At 48.7% G+C, this 20,051-nt stretch overlaps 1 protein-coding gene across 2 annotated transcripts in view; it reads right to left on the minus strand.

Annotated features, from left to right (window-relative positions):
- The window catches only part of SGSM1 (small G protein signaling modulator 1), a 1,887,833-nt gene that overhangs the window by 1,058,288 nt on the left and 809,494 nt on the right, over positions 1-20,051 (minus strand). For both annotated transcript variants that reach the window (XM_069619387.1, XM_069619388.1), the window contains exon 7: positions 3,913-4,058. In XM_069619387.1, the coding sequence (XP_069475488.1) occupies positions 3,913-4,058 (146 nt within the window). The remainder of the gene's footprint in view (positions 1-3,912; positions 4,059-20,051) is intronic.

Genomic DNA, 20,051 nt, shown 5'->3' on the forward strand with positions numbered 1-20,051 from the left:
AAAGACTGTAGCAGAGTGGGGACTGGGGGGAGAAGAATTAGTTATTGATGGATCAATGAAAGGGGGCATAATGTGGTAAAAATGCAATTTCAGCGTGGTAAAGAGGCACAAATTTATCAGCTGCGGGATTAGCCCACTAAAAATGGAGGTAACTTTGTTGATAGTCACTCAGTCCTACCTATGCACTAAGCTGACCCCAACAAATTGTGTCCTAGATAAATAACGAAAATAACCAATACGTAGAATAGCTTGAATTACAGGTAAGCATGTAAGGCTTAACATCAGACCCAGGCACTGTAAACAGGCCTTGGAGCTTGCTTTCATTAGAAATGAATTCACATTTTATTAATCTGCCTAGGAGCCGTAGAAATCGGCAGCACGTTGCAAACTACACGTTCTCAAGATCATGTTGTAAGAGATGAGCAGCCATTGATACTTTTGAGGCCATGAAGCTCAGCTCATGGGTGCTGGGGAAGACAGTGAATGCACAAGCATTTCATTATTCAAACTATTAGTTTAGGAAACTGGTCTACAGACGGTTTCAAAATGTCCCATGGCGGTTTCAAATTGCCCCTTAGCACATCTCAGCCAGGGAAGTGGTCCGAAGAGTTCCTAAAATGCAACATTACGCTGGTAACTTGTCAACAGTTCAAGGCTCTTGTGGTGTCATGATTGGTTGCATTCTCATGAGATATGGGTGGAGATGTCCGGTGGCAGATTAATAAAGATCTGCTGGTCATCTCAAGTGTCTCATGATGTGGGAATTGTGGGCTGGACTGTGACATCACAGAGGTGGTAGAGGGTTGTGTGGTAACATTTGCAGGAGCCAATAATTTTTCGATTATGTATATTCTGCTATAGGAGAACACCGTAGTACTGCCAATTAGCCTCATTTGGGGGATTGATCTAATGTTGCAATATGAATTGACGCAAATTAGTTTGTACGATTATAAATGTTTTCATTTTGGGGGCGTATTTTCGACAGCGTTTTTCATGCTGTTCAGTTCCGCATTCTGTTTGAATAACGCTTAGCCAGCTGAATCTGAGCACAGAATGAATTGCGTTACTTCTTGCTTGGTGTACACTCCTTTTTTAGACTACTTTTGTAATTTTTACTGGTGTGTTCTGAGGCAACCGGCAGTACAATATTATAAAAACAATAAAGGAGATAAAACACAGCCCATTTGACACCCATTTGGATCTCAAAGCTGTCGGTATGTTCCCCCTTTACCAAATCTGACCTTATTCATTTTATTACAATAAAGGGTCTTTATGGCAGCAAGGATAGGGGAAGGGAACTTTAAATAATCCATCACCAACCATAATTGATCTCTGTCCACATTGAAAGCTAACAAAATCAATAAATATTAAAAATAAAAGAAATTCTTTAGTTTGCAATATTTTTCCAATAGTGCACAAATGAGAAAGCAGTGTTCGGTGGTACCCTTCTTGTCTCTAAATATTCCTTGCAAATCAGATAACACATTATTTTCCTTTACCCGTTGCTCAAGACAAGATAATAACATTTTACAATACACTTTCTCCAAGGAATTGATCAATAAAAAAATGGGGCCATAATTCTCTAGCCGGTTTCTTTCGACGGTTTTGGAATTATTCCTATGGTGAGCCAACTGTCTGGAATATTAATAGTTTCTTGTTGATTCTGGGGTCAGATGATTTGCGAAATTGATGGGATCTGGATGAGGAGGATTTTGATTCTTCTGGAAAATGTCCTCTTTGTCTATCCTCTTTTGCAGTTCGTGCATGGTACTTTTTTGGGAGTATTCAGTCTCATGAAGGTCATCGATGGTGTAGGATTTGCGACCCTTACAGACTGCTTTGAAATGGTTTACCCTATCACAGGCTATACACAAATGCCCTATGGCTGAGCAGTGACTATCATGCGGGAATTTGAAACCCCATCGGTAGCATGTTCACTCCACTTGCTGTGTTTGAGTCCTGTGATATTGAGTCTGTCCATTTTGTCTAGTTGGTGTTCTATGGCTGATACTGTTCTAGCCATTGTTAATACCTCTTCAAAGGTGTGTTTTTTTTGTAGTCATTTATTTGTGAATATGGAGGGTGATTTGCACCCTCCAATACTTTGTGACTAGATGGCTTCTTAATATTTGTATATGTGAAAATCGCTGTGCTCTACCCTTGCATAATTGTCCATTGTTTCGCCTTTGTCTTGTTTTGTCATGGGAAAAATGTGCCTTTCATAGTCCCACTCTGGCCTAAGGTGCGCAATATACATTTAATTTATGTTTGATGTCTGCAAATTTAGTAACTTCTTCATCAGGTATCTAGCATATGATGTTACGGACGTGGGGGCCGGAGGCATCTATGTAAAGTGAGTGTAAAGTCCTTGAAGCATCTGCAACATCTGGCGCCCAGATTGCATGTATCAGACATATGAAAAGGAGGAGAGGCTTGTAGGGATAACGCCTCACGAGTCATTTGAGAAAACGATGCACTTGGAGTTGGTTTATTTGTCATAGTTAGTTCTTCATCGGACATGATTGTGTTTGTGTGCGGGTTTAAGAGGTTCTCTTGCTATGGAGTGTATAACAGTCTTTGGGGGAAAACAGAACAAATCTTACCGCTTCCAAATGTTTAGGACTACACAACTGAAACTCGTGACATTTAATGGCATATGTGGGCACAAGGCGCCCACTAAATTGGCGTTGCCTTTATGAGCGCCAAAGCTGCGTTTCCTTCATTCTGATGCTGAGGAGAAACGTCTTGTGAGAGCCAGTGCCTTGTGCGCGCTGATCCAGTGTCAGTGTCTATTGCAGATGGGAGAAGCAGCAGCAGTGCTGTGCCGTGAACGGTGTGCTGCGGTTTTGGAGGCAGGCAGCGAGAGGAAGAACTCACTGAGGAGAGAGGTGAGTCACTAACCCGTCGCCGGAGATCATCATCTGGAAAAGTCATGCACTGGTGAGTGTGGATCCCTTCGTCGAACTATACGAATTCGGCTCAATATGACGTCAGAACGCACATGCAACACCAGGAATACCTCACACAACGAGGAGGTTGAACTCAAGTGGGATAGTACACATGCATTGTTGATCAAGGTCATGCTGAAAATTCAAAAGCAGATATATCAAATTCCACTCATTATATTTATGTTAAAAATTCCTAAATGGTCAGTGACTGCTGTATTACTAGACTCGTTTATTATTGTTGCTCGTGCCCCACCTGCCTTTTATCCGGCATGACGCCTTCCTTTATGATTTTGAGGGCTGTCATTCCACGATGAAGTGCTGGCAGGGTGAACAATCTGATGAAAATATGGTGTCCTCAAAAATACATAGGGCATTTTACAAATCTGTGGTTATTTAGGATCTGCATTTTCAGCAAACAATTGCACCACTGATTTGCACTATAATGCGTAAAACACGAGTGGGTCCGAGAATTAACCATTTAATAAAGGCAAATATCTGTGGCCATTACAAGCGCTGTGTTTGCTATGTGTATTATAATTGTGTTGCCTAGGGGACAAGTATACTTTCCTTCGCAGTGCATCTTTTTGCAATAAGAGTATGTATGAATCACATATGTGCTGCCTTGCAGGTGCTTCGAAAACTCTACTCTGAAACCCCTGCCATTGTCTGTTTGAGTTAACAGTGGGTTGAATGCATCTGCTGTAGCACACAGAACAATTGAAGTAAAAGGAAGTGCTACATAAAAACAAGCAGGAGAGGCCTTTCTGCAGTCCCATGTTTGTAGGCGAAATGCAAAGGATAGCTCAGGGGCCCCGCGTTAGTCTCGGAAGCAAGACAAGGCAGCGCAACACAGGTTTGAATCCCGATCCCGTGCTTAGAAACCACTTGTTGGTATTTTAACCGCATTATAAATGAACAATTATTATTATTATCATTATTATTATTAATGTGAAAGGTGACTTACACACAAGGCAGGCCGCTTGGTGGGAGAGTCCTGGCGGCAGTGGGAACCATGAATGCGGTGCCTCTGCACAAGCTCGTCCGCTGAAGGATCAGTCCAGAAGTGGTCGGCTGTCTTCATCTTTGTGTACTCAAGTGCACATGGACCAACTAGTGGGAAAAGAACATGCAACATTCATTGAACAAAGAGAAGACAAATCCGATTGTCATTGACTATTTGACTGCTAACGGTGTCCAAATAAAGAAATGAGCCTTAAACACCACAGATTTGATGTGACTTTGATTATTGAAGTTGCGGCGCCTTTTTTAATGTCACTCCTCAATAAAACTGTACTCGTCTTCCCCCAGTTCTCTGACCCAACAAGGAGTTGTTATTTTAATGTGATTCATACAGCACACTGCTCCCATTGTCTCTGGCGGATCTAAAAAGAAAGAGGGGAGGGGTGGGTTTGGTAGTGGTAGGAGAGTTAGGGCACGAGAGTGCCATGGTGGCTCTGTAGGTAGTTTCAGTGCAGTTGGAATGGAGCATGTTGTGATGTTGTCAGTTCTTGAAAGAGGTGTGCGTTTTGCTGTATGATTTTACAGTTGGCATTGTGGTCGTTTTGCGTGGGTGTTGAATTTACTAGGTGTGTAGCACGTTTGAGCGAGCGTGGAGAATTTTAGTAGGGTTAATGGTTGGAAGGGGAGTTCCTTATGCTGATGTAATGTAGACTGAAATCCCTTCTTCCAGTGGTTAGCAATATTACGTTTTCTGTTGCTCAGGTTGACTCAGCTTGTTTGACCTGACTTTGGAGTCCCGTGACATGACCTCATTATCCGTGGTGTACCTCTTTGTATTGAGATTGCACACTTCTTTTAGACCATGATTTGGCATTTTTAGAGTGGAAAATCAAATCCAGACTGGAACATAGCACAGGACACTAATAGGCAGCGATTCCTCCTGATCAACACAAACTAGTCCCAGATCTGCTGTTTAGCTGAAGATTCCCCACCCATATTCTTCAAGTGGAACATTTGGTGGTGTCCATTTGTCACGATAACGTAATTTCTGTGACATTTGTCTCTGGTGGCTTAAACAATCTGCCTCGGACTGTCATCAATTTAGTGTCTTAGCAGTCCAGGCTACCAATGCTGGATGAAGGTTAAAAAGACCCCATTCACTGGGGGGACTTAAGAAAATTTTGTAGAGTTAGGATATTCACCTGTGTTTTACAGCCTAATGAAATTCAATGAACATCTTTGGGGTGCTTGGAACAATTCCTAGGCAATGCTCTGAGACAGCTGGGGTCACCTAGTTCAAGTCTTAAATAATGGCATTCAGGCTTTCATCTTACTTTCAGAGTCTCAGGAATGCCTGCACCACAGCCCGGAACATTGGAATTTCCAGAAACATTTCTCAGCATCTAAGAGGTTGACAAGATGCTCCTGAAATTCCTATAAGGTCTTATAAAAAAGATGCAAGCTTTCCTGGTGAGCTCTGCACTGGAGGAACAGCAGTTTCTCAAATTAGTTAGCACTATATGTTTTGCGGCAAGATGGTAGAGAGCAAGCTGTCACATAATCTTAAATCTTCATAGGGAAACAGGATCCCTGGAATGTTCCCTTAAACTAGAAAGTCTAGTATCCAATATAGGGCATCTCTTTCAAAGTCACACTTAAAATTCCTGTCCTGGCCAATACGCCAAAAGAAACTGTGATGGAGAACAATGTGGGGATATGACTGAGGGTACAGTGGCTCCCTTGTAAAAAGGCATTACTCAAATCTTCCAAATTCTACACACACAGGCACACATACTGACACACACATGCAGAGACAAACCCACAGAGACACACCAAATTGTTTCTGGAGTAGCATTCTGTCCTGGGATTCGTGTGAAAAAAAGACATCTCGGTGCACAGGGTAATTTGGAGAAACCTGTGGATCCCCCCACTAAAACCCTGCCTAGAGGCTCCTCCCAAATGTCCAGTAGAGGGCAGACTCTTTCTGATCCCAATCCTGGGAGCTGTGTACTGCAGGAGGATCACCTGGGTGGAGACAGGACTCAGGGTAGTGGGGAGAGTTTGCAGGAAGAGACATGGTACAGTTCTCTGATTAATTCCAAGGACATTCTGTGAGAGATTATTGCTTATTGCCATTCTGATGAATGTCCACCTATACTTAAAACTAAGGTAACAAGCCCTAGGCATAACAAGTCTAAAACTGTACGATCCCCAGGACCATTCTTTATTCTCCATAAGTGTCCACTTTCAAATCAAACGTACACCAAAAGGGATCATGAAGATGTAGCCCTTCTTATTACATCTATCTCTAGAAGTGTTAAGTCCTGCAGCCCCTCTTCTAAAAATATTAAGGGACACAAAATTGTTGCTAAAACCATCAAAGCAGTAGGAAAACTCCTTGAAATTGACTACCTGTCCCAGAATCCGTCAGGGACTGTGGCGAAGAAAAGGGCTAAAAAGGCGCACAGAGGTAGAGAACAGGGGCCCGGGTTCAGAGGATAACCAGGTGGCCAGTAGGCGGAGCAGTCAGGTGCATCAGCAGGGGAGAGGAAGAGTGAAAGCAGAAGCAAAATGGAAGGTTTTGGGTTGCTTCCAGAACCGGAGGTGGTTCTGCTCAAGTTTGAGAGAGGCAGGGAGGCTGTTCCACAGCAGGCACCAGCCGAGGAGATAGATCTGCCCCCAACTCTCTGCTTGGAGAAGCGTCTGACCCTCAGAGAGTTGGAGGTGGATAAGTGGAGAGCTTGAGAAGGAAGATGTTTTGGAAGAGAAAGTTGGCGGTAGAGCGGAGCCAGGCCCCAGAAAGCCTTGTGGATGATGCAGATGGTCTTGAACTTCATCCTTGCAGCCACAGGGAACCAGTGAAGAGATTTCAGAGATGGAGAGATATGATCCATGGGCTTGAGGCCAAGGACAGTCTCGCAGTCATGTTCTGGATAAGTTGTAAAGGTCGAAGAGTAGATGCAGGAAGATAGAGAAAGAGGCTGTTGCAATAGTTCAGCCTAGAGATGAACAGAGCTCTGGAGACAGTGAGCTTCTGGGGGAATGTGAGAAAAGGAAGAATACCTCTGAGGAGGTGCAGCTAATAGTTTGACTTCTTACAGACGTCAGAGATGTGAGGAGAGAAGTAGAGGGTGGAGTCGAAGATGACACCAAGGTTCTTAGCCGCACAGGAGTGAGCAGGAAGAGGGACTAGAGTGGGGGCCAGCGACAGAGAGGAAAGGAGGGAGCGGGCGTCCCAATGAGGAGGATCTCAGTCTTACTGGCATTAAGGCAGACAACATTGGTGGCACACCATTCCTGAATTGCGGCTAGATAGTCTGGTATGAGAGAAGAAGCATAGGTGGCTGAGGGGTGCCTGAAAGAGAGCAGAGTGTCATTCGCATAACATTGAAAATTGGAGCAGAAAGTAGCAATGCGGTGGGCAAGAGGTGCTAGGTAGTGGTTGAACAGCCGGGGAGAGAGGTTAGACCCCTGGGGAATACCACAAGTAGAGGGAGAGAGAGAGAGAGACAGAAGAGAGGAAAGAACCCAGTTGGACCAGAGAGGGTCGGTCAATGAGAAAGGAGGTCAACCAGGCCAAGGCCTGATCAGTAATACCAAGGTTGTTGCAGAGGCGATTGAGCAGGATGGCATGGTTGATGGTTTCAAAAGCAGAGGATAGATCAAGGAGAATGAGGACAGAAGGGAGATTAGAGTCAAGATTGGAGAGCAAGTCATCATGGGTGTTCAGGAAAGCAGTTTCCGTGCTTCTGGCAGCTCTGAAGCCAGACTGGTGGTCATGGAGGCAGCCAACAGATTCAGTATGTAGATTAAGCTGGGAGACGGCCAGTTTTTCCAAGAGTTTGCCCAGGAAAGGAGTGATGGAGATCGGGCGATAGTTAGCCGGAGAGGAAGCATTGACCGGGGGCTTCTTTAGAAGGGGCTGCACAAGAAAGTGCTGGGGGGGGGAGTTACAGTGGCAAAGGAGTGATTGCAGAAATTGGCCAAGGCTGGAGCAAGGGTGTCGATGTGGTCCTTGATTGTTCTGGATGAGCAGAGGAGAAGTTGCTTTGATGAGCCTTTCATAGATCGGACTTGTTTTCAAACATCATCAGGTGTGAACAGGGAAAAGGAGGAGTAAGGAGGAGGAGAGACAGCCTCAGACAGGCCAGGAGTTGTAGAGGAGGAAGAGGAGGTAGAGGAAGAGAGGGTGGTCAGAATGCCCTGAGATTTGTAGTGAAATGAGAGGCCAAGGCCGTGCAGAGGGCCTGGGAGGGAACAGGAGATGCAGAGATTGCAGCAGGATTAGTCAGCTCCTTGCAGATTTTGAAAAGTTCAGCCGAGTAATTAGATGCCGCAGAAATTTGATTGTAAATCAACACACAGGAGAAATTATACAAATGCATTACATGAAGCTTCTCAAATCGTGCAAACCCAGAGTCCCCTTCTCCCATCCCATGCGTTCCCCAGGGAGCATAGTTCTCAGGCCTCAACCGGACTGGTCTGGTGGTGGTAGCGGGTCATCCATGGCGTGAAGGGCTCTTGCAATCAGGCGCAGTTTGTGGGACAGGGCCGGGTAGTTCAGATCATAGTCCAGTACTGGCGCCCAGATGTCTTGAAATCGTTAGAGCAGTCCCGCTTTGGCCGCCGTGACCCTCTCGGCTATCAAAATATCCCAGAGTTTAACCCAGCAAAGGGCCATCAAGGGTCCGTCAGCAGACTTCCAGGTGCGGGCCACCGTGATCTTAGCCGCTAACAAGAACTGGCACACCAGGGCAGCTCTTCTCCCCAACCGCAGGTATGAACCTGGCAGTGGAATCCCTAGGAGGGCCTGTTCGGGCGTGAGCGGAATGGTCACCTGGGTGACATCCTTTATGGTAGCTAAGCAAAGGGTCCAGAACTCCTTCACTCGGGGGCAGGTCCACCAAATTTGGAAGTAGGATCCTGGACGGCCGCAAAGTCGCCAACAGTGGGGGTCCAGTGCCGGTTGGAAGTGATGAAGGCGTAGAGGGGGATAGTACCAGCTTATGGGCACACTCCCGGTTGGTAATGCAGCGGGATGTCGTCCGTGTTCTTGTCCATATGTCCACTCACGTGTGGTCCTCAATGGTGTGTCCGAGGTCCGTTTTCCATTGAGACATGTAGGAAGGCCTAAACTAGGGGGGGTCCTCCTGCAACAGTCTATATAGGGCCGAGATCCTTCCCCGGGCTGGTAGGTCGTTCACCGTCAGCTCTAGTGAGGTGAGGGGTCTCGTGGCTGCCGCGCGGGTCTGCGGGTGGGAGCAACAGTACCTAAGTTGGGCGTAGGAATATCTATCCGTTTCCACCAACTGGAAAGTCATCTTGCAGCGTTCAAAGGTTAGGGGGGAATCCCCCTCGAAGAGTTGTCCCAGAGTGGTGAGGCCCCCTGTGACCCAGTTTCTAAAGTTTTGGGGGTAGGCCCCCGGGGGAAAAGGCTGGGTTGAGGAAGATTGGGGAGAGCGCACTCAGGCCTCCCAGGAAACCACGGTGTCTGCAAGCCCACTCCCAAGCCCTTATCGTTTGTTTTGTGGCTGTTAAGGTGCCCGGCCAACTTCGGCGTAAGGCTGTAGGTAGGAACGGGAGGAAGCGAAGAGGGAGAGAGAGGCAGGATTGTTTGATTTCCACCCATTTCGGCCGACCTCCAGCAAGCCCCCATGCTTGGAGGTGGGCTAGTTGCGCCGCCAGTTGGTATTTACGGAGGTCGGGTACCCTAGCCGCTGTAGGGGGGGGAGCGGAATGGTGATCGGGAGGGCGGCACAGGCATAGAGGAAGCGAGGAAGTAAATTCATCTTGCATGCCGTGATGTGGCCTAGGAGGGAGATCTCTTGTGATTGCCAGCGGGTCAGATCCTTTTCTAGTTCCTCGAAGAGTGACGGGAAGTTAGCCCGATAGACTTTCTTTGGATGTGCAGGGATCTGAACCCCCAGGTAGGGGATCGATTTGATGCTCCACTGGAAAGGACCTCTCTCCTCCAAAGCCTCTCGTTCAGCCGAGGTCAAACCCACTCCCAGCGCCGCTGACATTTGAAAGTTAATTGCGAATCCTGAGACCACTCCAAAGTTATGGATTTCAGTTAAGGCCTCCCTCATGGAACCCTCCATGTTTGGAATGGTGAGCAGAACATCATCTGCATAGAGGGCCACTTTATGTTGCGCAGAGCCAGTACTCAGGCCACTGATTCTGTTTTTTTTTTCGGACTCGTTGAGCCAACGGCTCCATGGCCAAAGCAAAGAGCAAGGGGGACAGAGGGCATCCCTGTCGCGTTCCGCACGTGAGGGAGATCAAGTCCGATAGGCGGCCGTTGATTCTCAGCCTAGTCCTAGGGGCCTGGTAGTTCGCAAAGATCCTTTTCAGGAAGGTCGGGCCAAAGCTAAAGGCCTCTAGAGTGAGGCGCAGGTAAGACTAGTCCACCTTGTCGAACGCTTTGGTTGCGTCCAGCGCCATTAAAGCTAGTTGTTGGGAGTCCCGAGTGGCAATCTCAATGAGGTCCAGAGCTCTGCGGATGTTGTCTTTCGTCGACCTATGGTGAATGAAGCCCGTTTGATCCAGGTTTATGATGTTCGGGAGGATGGGTGCTAGACGATTGACCCGGATCTTGGAGTATATATTGGCATCCAGATTCAGCAAGGCAATACGAGCTGATATCGTGGGGGTCCTTCCCAGGCTTGGGGATAATGACTGTGATAGATTCCTGCATTGTTGGGGTGACCGTTCCCGTGGCCACGAATGAGTTGTAGAGGTGGGCCAGGGGGGCCACTAATTGGGGCCGAAAGATTTTGTAGAAGCGGGAGGAGAATCCATCCGGGCCCGGGGCTGTAGATTTTAGGCTCTTAATGGCTGCCTCCACCTCCTCGGTCGTAATCGGCGCTTCAAGGTCTTCCTTGGCTGCCGAGGACAGGTGCGGGAGGGCTGCCTCTTGAATGTATGAACGTTGCTTGGTCGGATTCTTCAGGGCCGCCGTCATTATTTCCAGGTGGTGGGTGGTTGCCAAACGTACTTTCTCGTGGTCCGTGTAATGGATCACCCCCTGCGGATCACGGAGGCCCAGGATGGCATTCCTACTCTTCACCTTTGCCAGTTTGTTCACCAAGAGTTTGTTGGCCTTGTTGTTGTGGGCATAGTACCATTGCTTGGTTCTGGTTAACAGATTCGTCATAGCCTCAGCGTAGTGAGCTTCAAGGTTTTTCCTAGCCATTTGTAGGATCATGTAAGATTTGGGGGCCCAGCCCTTCCTTTTGTGAGTAGCCTCTGCTTCACGGACCTCAGCCTCCAGGACGGCTCAAGTCGCCTGTTTTCTTTTATGGAATGCGGCACCTTGGGCAATCAGCTCTCCTCTAAGGACCGCTTTCATGGCATCCCAGGTGTTGGCCGGGGAAGTGTCCTCGTCCCGGTTTTCGGCGAAGAAATTCTTGATGGAGCTGGTGATTGAGTCTCTCACAGCCATCTCCCCCAGAATAGGGTCATATAAGCACCACCGGCGGCGTGGAGGGGGCTCCGGGTCATGGGACCGCAAGGTCAATGTAACTGGGGCATGATCCGAGAGGATCCGGGGGCCAATTACCACATCATCAGTGAAAGTCAGGATCTGTGGGGAGGTCAAGATCAGGTCGATTCTAGAGAAAGTAAGGTGCACGTATGAGTAGAAGGTGAAGTCCCTTTCATCCGGGACAGTACCCTCCAAGAGTCTACAATGTTCAGTGTGCGAAATAGATGTAGCAGGCCAGTGGCCAACTTCAGGTCTCTGGGTGTTGGGGGGTGGGACCTGTCCTTGAGAGGGTCCGGGGCCCTGTTAAAGTCTCCTCCCATGACGACATGCCCCTCAATGAAAGGGAGGAGGGTGTCCTCTAGGTCCTGGTAGAATCCCTCCTGGTATTTGTTCGGAGCGTACACCGAGATGAGGGTATAGAGCTGGCCATGTATGGTGCATTTGATTTCAATGAAGCGACCCTCTTGGCATCGACGTGTGTCAAGGATCTGGGGCTTCAGGTCTTTCGCAAATAGAATGGCGGTGCCTCCCTTCTTGGTTCCATTAGAGGCGAGGAACTGTAGCGTAAAGAATCTGCTTCGCAGGCGAGGAAAGTCCACCAGAATCAAATGCGTCTCTTGCACAAAGGCAATCGAGGTCCTGTTGTCCTGTAGCCTCTGTAGAATAGATTTCCTCTTCAGGTGGAGAGTTCAGGCCCCTAACGTTCAAGGTGGTGAACTTAAGTTTCAAATGCGAAGATTGGTCCGGAAGATCCACTTGCTGAGGGGAGGGGTGTCGTGGGGGAATCAGGTCAGCCATGGACGTGAGAGCGTAGTCGTTACGGGGTCTCCTGTGATTGAGGGTTTTTTAACTGGTCTAACTGGCCTCCAAAGGGAGGAATTCACATCCACGAATGACCCCCAACGGGGGGTCCAAATTGCGGTCAGGGGGGTCGATTTAAAACTATCGACATGGCCCCTGAGCGCCAAGGCTGTCATCTGACAGCGCCAACATGGTTGAAGGCGTCTCCAAGGGTCAAGGGATGGCATCCACCTTGGAGGGGGTTATGGACCGCATGGGGTCCGCGGCTAGATGTAAAAGCTTCAGGCGTTTCCAGTACCATGTGTCTGGTGTAGGCATTATAGTGCTTTATTAAGGTTTGCGGTTCCTCTGCACCCTGGACCATGGGGTCCGTTTCAGCTTTGGGGAGGTTGTGTCTAAAGCCGGGCTTGTCCGACTCAGAGCGGAGGGGTCTGAAGACCCAGGGGAGTCTGGACGAAGAATTGACGCTGCATCGTCCACGTGGCTGATGGTGTGCGGGGTGACCTTGTACGAGAATTGTAGAGCCGTGGGGAAAAGCCATCGATAACAGATCTGATGATCCTGGAGAAAGAGCGATAAAGGCCGGAGCATCCTGCGCTTCTGAAGAGTCAGCGGGGAGAGGTCCTGGAAAATCTGTATCGGGATTTCCTGGAATGAGAGTTCGTCCTTTGAGCGGCCAATAGCTGCTATGGCCTCCTTGGTGGTGTAGAAGTGGACCTTAGTGATCACATCGGGGGGGATCCATGTCGATACCCCGGCGAGGGCGCAGCCTGTGGGTCAGATCTAGCATGAGTTGGGTCTCCTCCAAGTCTGGCAGAAGAGACTGAAAGAAGGTGCTGACATATTCAGGGAGCTCTCGATCGGGGATTGAAGCGGGCACCCCGCGGAGGTGCAGGTTGTTGCGGCGAGAGCGGTTTTCCAAGTCCTCCTGCTTATGTTCAAGAATTTCGGTTCTCGCCACCAGCGACTGGACGGCGCGTTGAATTTCCGTTAGCGAGGTGGAGTGGTCCCTAGTCAAGTCCTAGACCTCCCCGACCCTCTGTTCTATGCCGGCGACTCTTTGTTCCGTCTGTTCCAGTTTGGCAGTGAGTTCCGTCATGCAGGCTCTAAATTCCGATTTAATATCGCTCATGAAAGCTTGGAGGTCCTCCTTGGTCACAAGTGTCCCCCCGCCGTCGGCCGGCTTCTGGGGAGTAAGTTTGGGGGGTCTGCTTTCTTACTCTTCTCCGAGGCTTGCAGCATGGTAGATATGTCGGTCGATTTTCAGGGCTTTAGTGCTTTGGTCATGGCTCCGAGGCGAGGGGACATCGCCCGAGGGTGAGTCTCGTGTCTACGTTCCACGGAAAGCAACAGAAGGTGGCCAAATAGATGTATGGGATGGGTAGGGCCCGGGCGTCCCAGGCGTGGGAGAGGACAGGTTGAGCTTTCAGAGTCTCACAAAGTGGCACAGTTCCAGTAAGATGGGCGGCCGCCCAGGAAGATGGCAAGGCGACGTGGGCAGGGGCGCCCCAGGAAGTCAAAGGGGGTGGCACGCTACGTATGGGGTCAGGGCTAGTGGGCTCGAGGGTCCTCTGACCCGGTGGGGTATGGGGGGAATAGTAGGCTCCCGGGGGGGGTGTTGCAGTGGGCCCCAGAGCGACCCCGGGAGAGGTTGGGAGCAGGTATGCTGAGGGGCCGCCAATCTCACCTGGGCGATGTGTGTGGCCCTCACACAAGCTGGGGTCGCGCTGTAGCTGGAAGGCCTCCGATGGTAGCTGAGGCAGGGCCTCACCCCTGGGAGCAGCAGGCAGAAGGCGGGCAGGGGCGCCCCAGGAATCGAAGAGGGCGCCGATGTAGCAAGGGTCCCGCCGAAATAACAGGGGCACCAGCAAGCCTCCAGCTCCGAGGTCAGTCCAAGGCCCGCGGGGCCGCAGCTGCTGGTGGTGTAGCAACTGGCAGGAAGTCGCCGGAGCTCCTGCAGCTCAAGGATCAGGCCCAGGGGTGGGGGGGAGGTGTCCCGCTATGGGATGTCGGGTGGTGCAGGCCTCATACGTGGGCCCCCGCTATCAGATGCGGCTCAGGGCTGATGATGAGTCCCAGCCGCCAACTTGGGAGGAGTCGCGGAGATGCAGCCGCCATTTTAGGCCGTAGTACGGGTGTGGGCGTCCGAGCTCCCCGTCGTGTTGGAGGCTCTCTTCTTAAAGAGGACAGCGAGTCTGTACTGCCTTTGGAGTAGGCGGCAGGCCAGTTTGTCAGGGGGTGCGCCCGAAGGTCTCCACTTGCTCTCCGCCACCCTACACTTGCGTTTAATTACAGCGAGGTCGGAATTGTACCAAGAGTTGCTCTTGGATTTGTGCTTGAAGTGGATCCTCATGACATGGGCAAGGACATCCAGAGTGTTAGAGATAGAGAGATGACGGTTAAAGAGGTCTGTGTCAGGGTGTGAGTCAGCCAAAGGTGCAGGATGAGGAGCGAAAGTAGCTGTGAAAGCCTCAACTGACACAAGCTTCATTGGTCGGATGACTTAGAAGGTAGGTGTCAGTGCTGGTGTCGGCTTGACCTGCAGGGAAGAGTGAGAGAGGTGAGAAGAAAGGAGAAAGTGATTACTTCAAGAGAGAGGAGTGGTGAGAGGATTAGAGAAGGGGAGATCTGAGGAGATCAAATCATCCAGGGTGTGCCCTGCAGAGTGAGTCGGGCCAGATGGATGAATAGAGAGAGAGTGAATTGCAGAGGTTGTAAAAGAGTCCTAAAGAAGGACTGGTATCATCCAGGTGGATGTTCAAGTCTCTGAGGAGGAGATGTTGAGAGGTAGAGGCAAGGAGCGAGAAGGAGAGCTAAGTTCACTCAGAGGAAGAGGGCGACCTGGCCAGGCGGCCTGTAGATAGTGGCCACAGTGAGAGAGAGGCCTTGAGAGATAGAGACAAGGCATTCAAAGGAGGAGGAGTGCTGCATTGGAATAATAGAAGCAGGGATCCACTATGGGAAAATCAAGGCTGCACCCCCAATGGGACTGTTGGTTCTGGGTTCAGAGAGGATCTTGTAGACATCGGGAAGAAGAGTGTTGAAACTAGTGACAGAGCTGGCAGTGACCCAAGTCTCAGTGAGACCGAGTACATCCAAATCAAGCTCTTCCAGGAGACGGCAGATGTTAGAGGAATGTTTGACAGCTGAACTAGAGTTGAGAGTAGCAATGTGGAGCAGGTTGCCCTTTTTGAAGGACTTCTGGGGAGGGGGTACAGGCCAGAGGAACCCCCTGTGGAAGTGTTGGAGGTGATCGATGGGCAGAGGAGGAAGGAAGAGAAGGCAGGGTAGTCAGAGAGGAGAGTGCCAATGGGGTGGCTGAGGAGGGAGGCAACAGGGTGGCCAGAGAAAAGCAGGGGGCGCTGAATTGGTGGCAGAGGAAGGAGGCAGCCGGAGAGCCAGAGAGGGGTAAGAAGAGATAGCAGGAGGAAGTGCAGGAAGCATCTATCAAAGATGAGGAGATTGGCCTGAGGGCTGTGAGAACTCATGGTGGCAACAAGTAAGACAGACACAAGTGATCACAGTACATGGGTGTTTATTGAACATTGAATGCTGTATGCAGGTTGGAAAACACCCAATCTAAACCTAAAACTAAGATGGGAGCGTCAACCATCTTATGAAAAATAAGGCAGTCCTAGTGGCGTTGTGTCAAAATAAAAGGTCCTATACTAAGAAACCTATTGCCAAACCTCACAACTAATACAAAAAGGGGAGTGGGATAGTGCTCAAGAAAAGAAAGAAGTGTTCTTAAATAATATGTCAGGATGCGGTAACCTGGGCCTTTCTTCCCCAGGTTTTGATTACAGGGTAAAATGGGAGCTTGGAGCACAGTATAGTCTCTGGCTTCTCCAGCACAAGACAACAGTTCCAATGGCAGTTCTCAGAACAGTCGATAGCCAAGTCTTGTTTCCTTTGAAAGTCTTTGAAGTTTGCCTTCAGAGGCCTGACGGGTTTAAATAACAAAAACAAAAGTTCCTTCAACCAAATGAAAGTTCTTTTAGGGTGGTAATGGTTCACTCCTGGGTCCCCCTCTTCTGGGCGTTGACCCTTCTCAATTGTTGTCCACAGTTCATATAGGGTTATAGTTTCACCACTGGGTCCCCCTCTTCTGGACTATGACCCTTCAAGTATCGTATTCCTCAATTTATATGGAAGTTCTTTTCTTACTTGAAGTTTGAATGATAGCTTCACCCATGGATCTCCATGAGCCGTGTTTGGACGCCTCTTGCCTGTCAGTACTCAGGCTTCACTCCTGAATCTCCCTTTGCAGGGCTCGGACCCTTCTTGACTGCAAGTACTTGAGTGATAGCTTATTCTCTGGATACCCCTCTGGGGGGCCCTGACCCCTCTCGATTCTTAGCCTCTCTTCACCGGGTCTACTGTGGCTCTCGATCACGGTGATAGTGGCTCATCCCTGGCTCCCCCTCTTCTGGGCACTGACCCCTCTTTTTACTTTCAATTTTCTCTTTTTCACACAGTCAATTGTTTGCAGGATTCATCTCCCTTTCTTTCACACTGCTTGTGGATCAAAGTCTTTCGATTGCACAGGGATTTTCCTTGACCCTCTGCATGACCACTTTGACCTAGTTCGCTGGCCCTCCTATAGCCTTCTGGTAATTGTTGTTTCGCTCAGATGGGGATCAACCAGAGTCTCTTGAGTTAGCAACCACGTGGTGCCGGTTTTCCTCTGCAGCTGGTCTCCCCTTAACCCTCTTTGCAGTTCCTTCATAGTGCATAGGGACATGTCAGTTAAACAGGTTGCATATTAGTCAGCTGTCTATTGTGTGATGCGAAGGTGTTTGTGTCGCAAAGGGGGGGCAGTGTTTTTTAATGCCCTACGTGAGAGGATGGGGAAAGAGTGTCAAAGGAAGGGGGATACCACGTCTCATCCATCGGTCTGTCCCGTTCTCACTCCCGTTCTCACTCTTCACTCCCATCTAGGTGATCCTCCCTCACTGGTTGACCCCCAGGAACTGGATCAAGTAGTGATGGCCATGTCCTGGCAACCTGGATAACGGATCCACGAGGTTTAGACAGGGAGACACCTTCAGGTTTCTCACAGGGCCCTGGACCAAGACTGTGCCATACAAGTAGACATTAATGATGGTCTTACAGGAGTAGAAGGGGGTCAAGCGGGCCTCCAACTGGCCACTATTAATGGGAGAAGAAGAAAAAGAAAAGCGAATAGAGACCATATCGGGGGTCCATATGCCTGGAAAGGGAACGACAAAGAGTACGTTGGTAAGGGTCTGTCTGGAGGAAACACTGGTATGGGTATCAGCGATAGAGAGGCCTGGGTTGGAGATCAGGATGTCCCTTGAGAGCTTCCTCCTGCCAGACTTAGTGAGAGGGATAGGATAATTGATAGAAAAGCCGTTAGAAATGATAGGTGGGACAGAGAGCAGCACAGTGGGTGCAGGGAGAAAAGAGGAGGGGTAGGGAGAGGGGAGCCCAGGCAGGGAAAGGGTCAGGAGAGGTCACGGAGGGGGGGCAGACACGCGGGAGGCACACGGGGTACATGAAAGGGAGTGGGACACAACAAAGAACAAGAACAAACGACCTACAAATCAGATGCTGTACAGAACCATCAGAAAGAAAAGAGCACAACAGGGAACCTAGAAGTAGAGAGTGCAGATGTAGTCCAGAACCAAGGCAAAGCACAAAAGGGAACCTGGAAGTAAAGAATGCAGATGCAATACAGGACCAAAAGCAAAACGCAGGGAACCTAGAAGTGAAGAATGCAGGCAACTGCAATGTGATGCCACAAACCGTGATAGCAACACAATATCAAGAATCGTAGAGAGCAAACACAAAGTCAATACCGTCAACAAGGCACAGAACAAAACAGAAGAAGAATGCAGGCAAAGTAATGCCAGTAATGCTATGGAAAGGTCAGGCAGTTAAGACGCAGGGTCTACACCTAAAGCCAATTAACCAACCTTAGGTGCACTTCTGCAGGAGGGTGTCACAGAAATAAGCAGGAGCAGAAGCTGGAAGATTGGCAGCAGCAGTAGGAGAAGAAACAGAACTGGTGGCTGACAGTTCACAAGGGAGTGTGACCACGGAATAGACACCGGAGCAAAGAACAAGCAGATTTCGCATGCAGGATTTGAGCTGGTCCTGTTAGACTGTGGCTGCATTGGAAGAGACTGGAGCAAGCTGGCAGTATTTCCAGGTGTGCCTGATTGTTATGACTGCAGAGCTGACATCCTGTGTTTTACCTGAGGCCAGTGTGCAGAAGCAAGCTGGGGGAAGCGGGAGTGAGGAAGACTCTCTTTTAATGAGGCCCGATCCAAAACACCCATGCTGAGGAGAGGTGAGGATCCTGAGAGTGCCTGTGGTAACAGTAGCAGAGGAAAAGTCGTCAGGAAGTCGCAGCAGCCCGCAGCCGCTGTAAAACTGGAGGTGATAAATGAAGGACCGTACTCCAGAACAGCAGAAACTCCTTGCCGGTAACTGTAACCAACTGAACTTCATTTGCGTTGAAGGTAAAGCAAGTGAAAGTCTTGGTAGTTGTCGAAAGTCTTGTCAAACAAAGTGAAATGTATCACACACTTATCCAGCAATAACTAAAGTGCTTGCATGTGAAGAAAGTCTTTCTTTTCCCATTGTTACTTTAAAATCATTGACCTGAGAAGTTGTGTGGCTCCTATTAACAAGGAGAACGGTAGCAGTAATGATCGCATAAGCAGTAGCAGACTTTCCCATTCAGTTACAAGGAAACATCACTGCATAGAGGCTGTGTGTGCAATATTATGTTTCCTGATTATTGTTAAAGACGTAAGCTGTCTTTGTAAAAGGGAACACAAGTAGAAAGTTGAAGTTCACCATCAAGAAGTCATTGTGTGTGCCTAAAAACAAATTGTGAAGTGAACCTTAACACTTGTAACATCCTACATTTAAATATTGCAGAAGTTGCTGAAGTTGTTAAACGCAGAAGCAGAACAAGCTTTGGCCAAGCCAATGGGCAGAACCTTCCAAAGAGGAAACCAGCCCAGAACTGAAGCGTGTTGTCTTGAAGTTGTTGAAGCTGATACTAACCCAGGGTCCTCTGATACAAGGGTGCCAAAATAATATGAAACTGCGAGAGTGGCATTACAGTTTTGGGGTAAGCCCTGGAGACACAGAGATGTATATGAAGCTGGGGAAGGAAGCTGGGTGCTTGTACTAGAAATAATTACACATCAGTAAAGCTGACACTGTGGCAGCCCGAAGCTGAAGAACATTTTGTGGTAGCTACAAGACTTAGAGGAAAGGTAAAGAGGCTGCCCTTTCTGGTAGAAGTGGAAAGAAGAGTGCCTTGCCAACCTGTAGCCGTCAAAGAGTCTTGTTTAAGTTTAATAACATTTCCACAATATCAAGTTGTAGCGGCAGTAGTTGAACTGTGGTTGTCTAGAATTTTGTCATAACTGTTATATGTTGAAGAAGTTGAAGGAGAAGCAGTCTGAGAGACAGATAATTCTGCTCTCACAGTAACACTGATAAAAGGAAGTTGTCACAAAGAGAACAATTTCCTTAAAAGAAGCATTCTGACAAATTGCATACAAAACGCTGCACAAAGTAAAGTTGTTAAAGTGGCATTAATTTTTTTCAACTTTATCCAAGATTACCATTGGTGCTGTTTTCTTTATGGAACTTTGAAAAGGGAGCTTTTCAACCAGAGAAGAAGGAACTGTTACCTGTGGATTTTTTTTAAGTGGCTTTTTATTTTGGAACTTTTCAAGAACTTACATGAGACTTGGTTTTCCTTGGGAAAAATTGACTTTGGACATTTCTGGAGGTACAGAATCTGCCCAGAGCAAGCAAAAGTCAACCAAGACCTTAATTGTTGGGTAATCGTTTATTTATGTTATTGT

Source organism: Ambystoma mexicanum, chromosome 10 (assembly GCF_040938575.1).
Source record: "Ambystoma mexicanum isolate Mex_15411 chromosome 10, UKY_AmexF1_1, whole genome shotgun sequence".
Lineage (NCBI taxonomy): Eukaryota > Metazoa > Chordata > Amphibia > Caudata > Ambystomatidae > Ambystoma > Ambystoma mexicanum.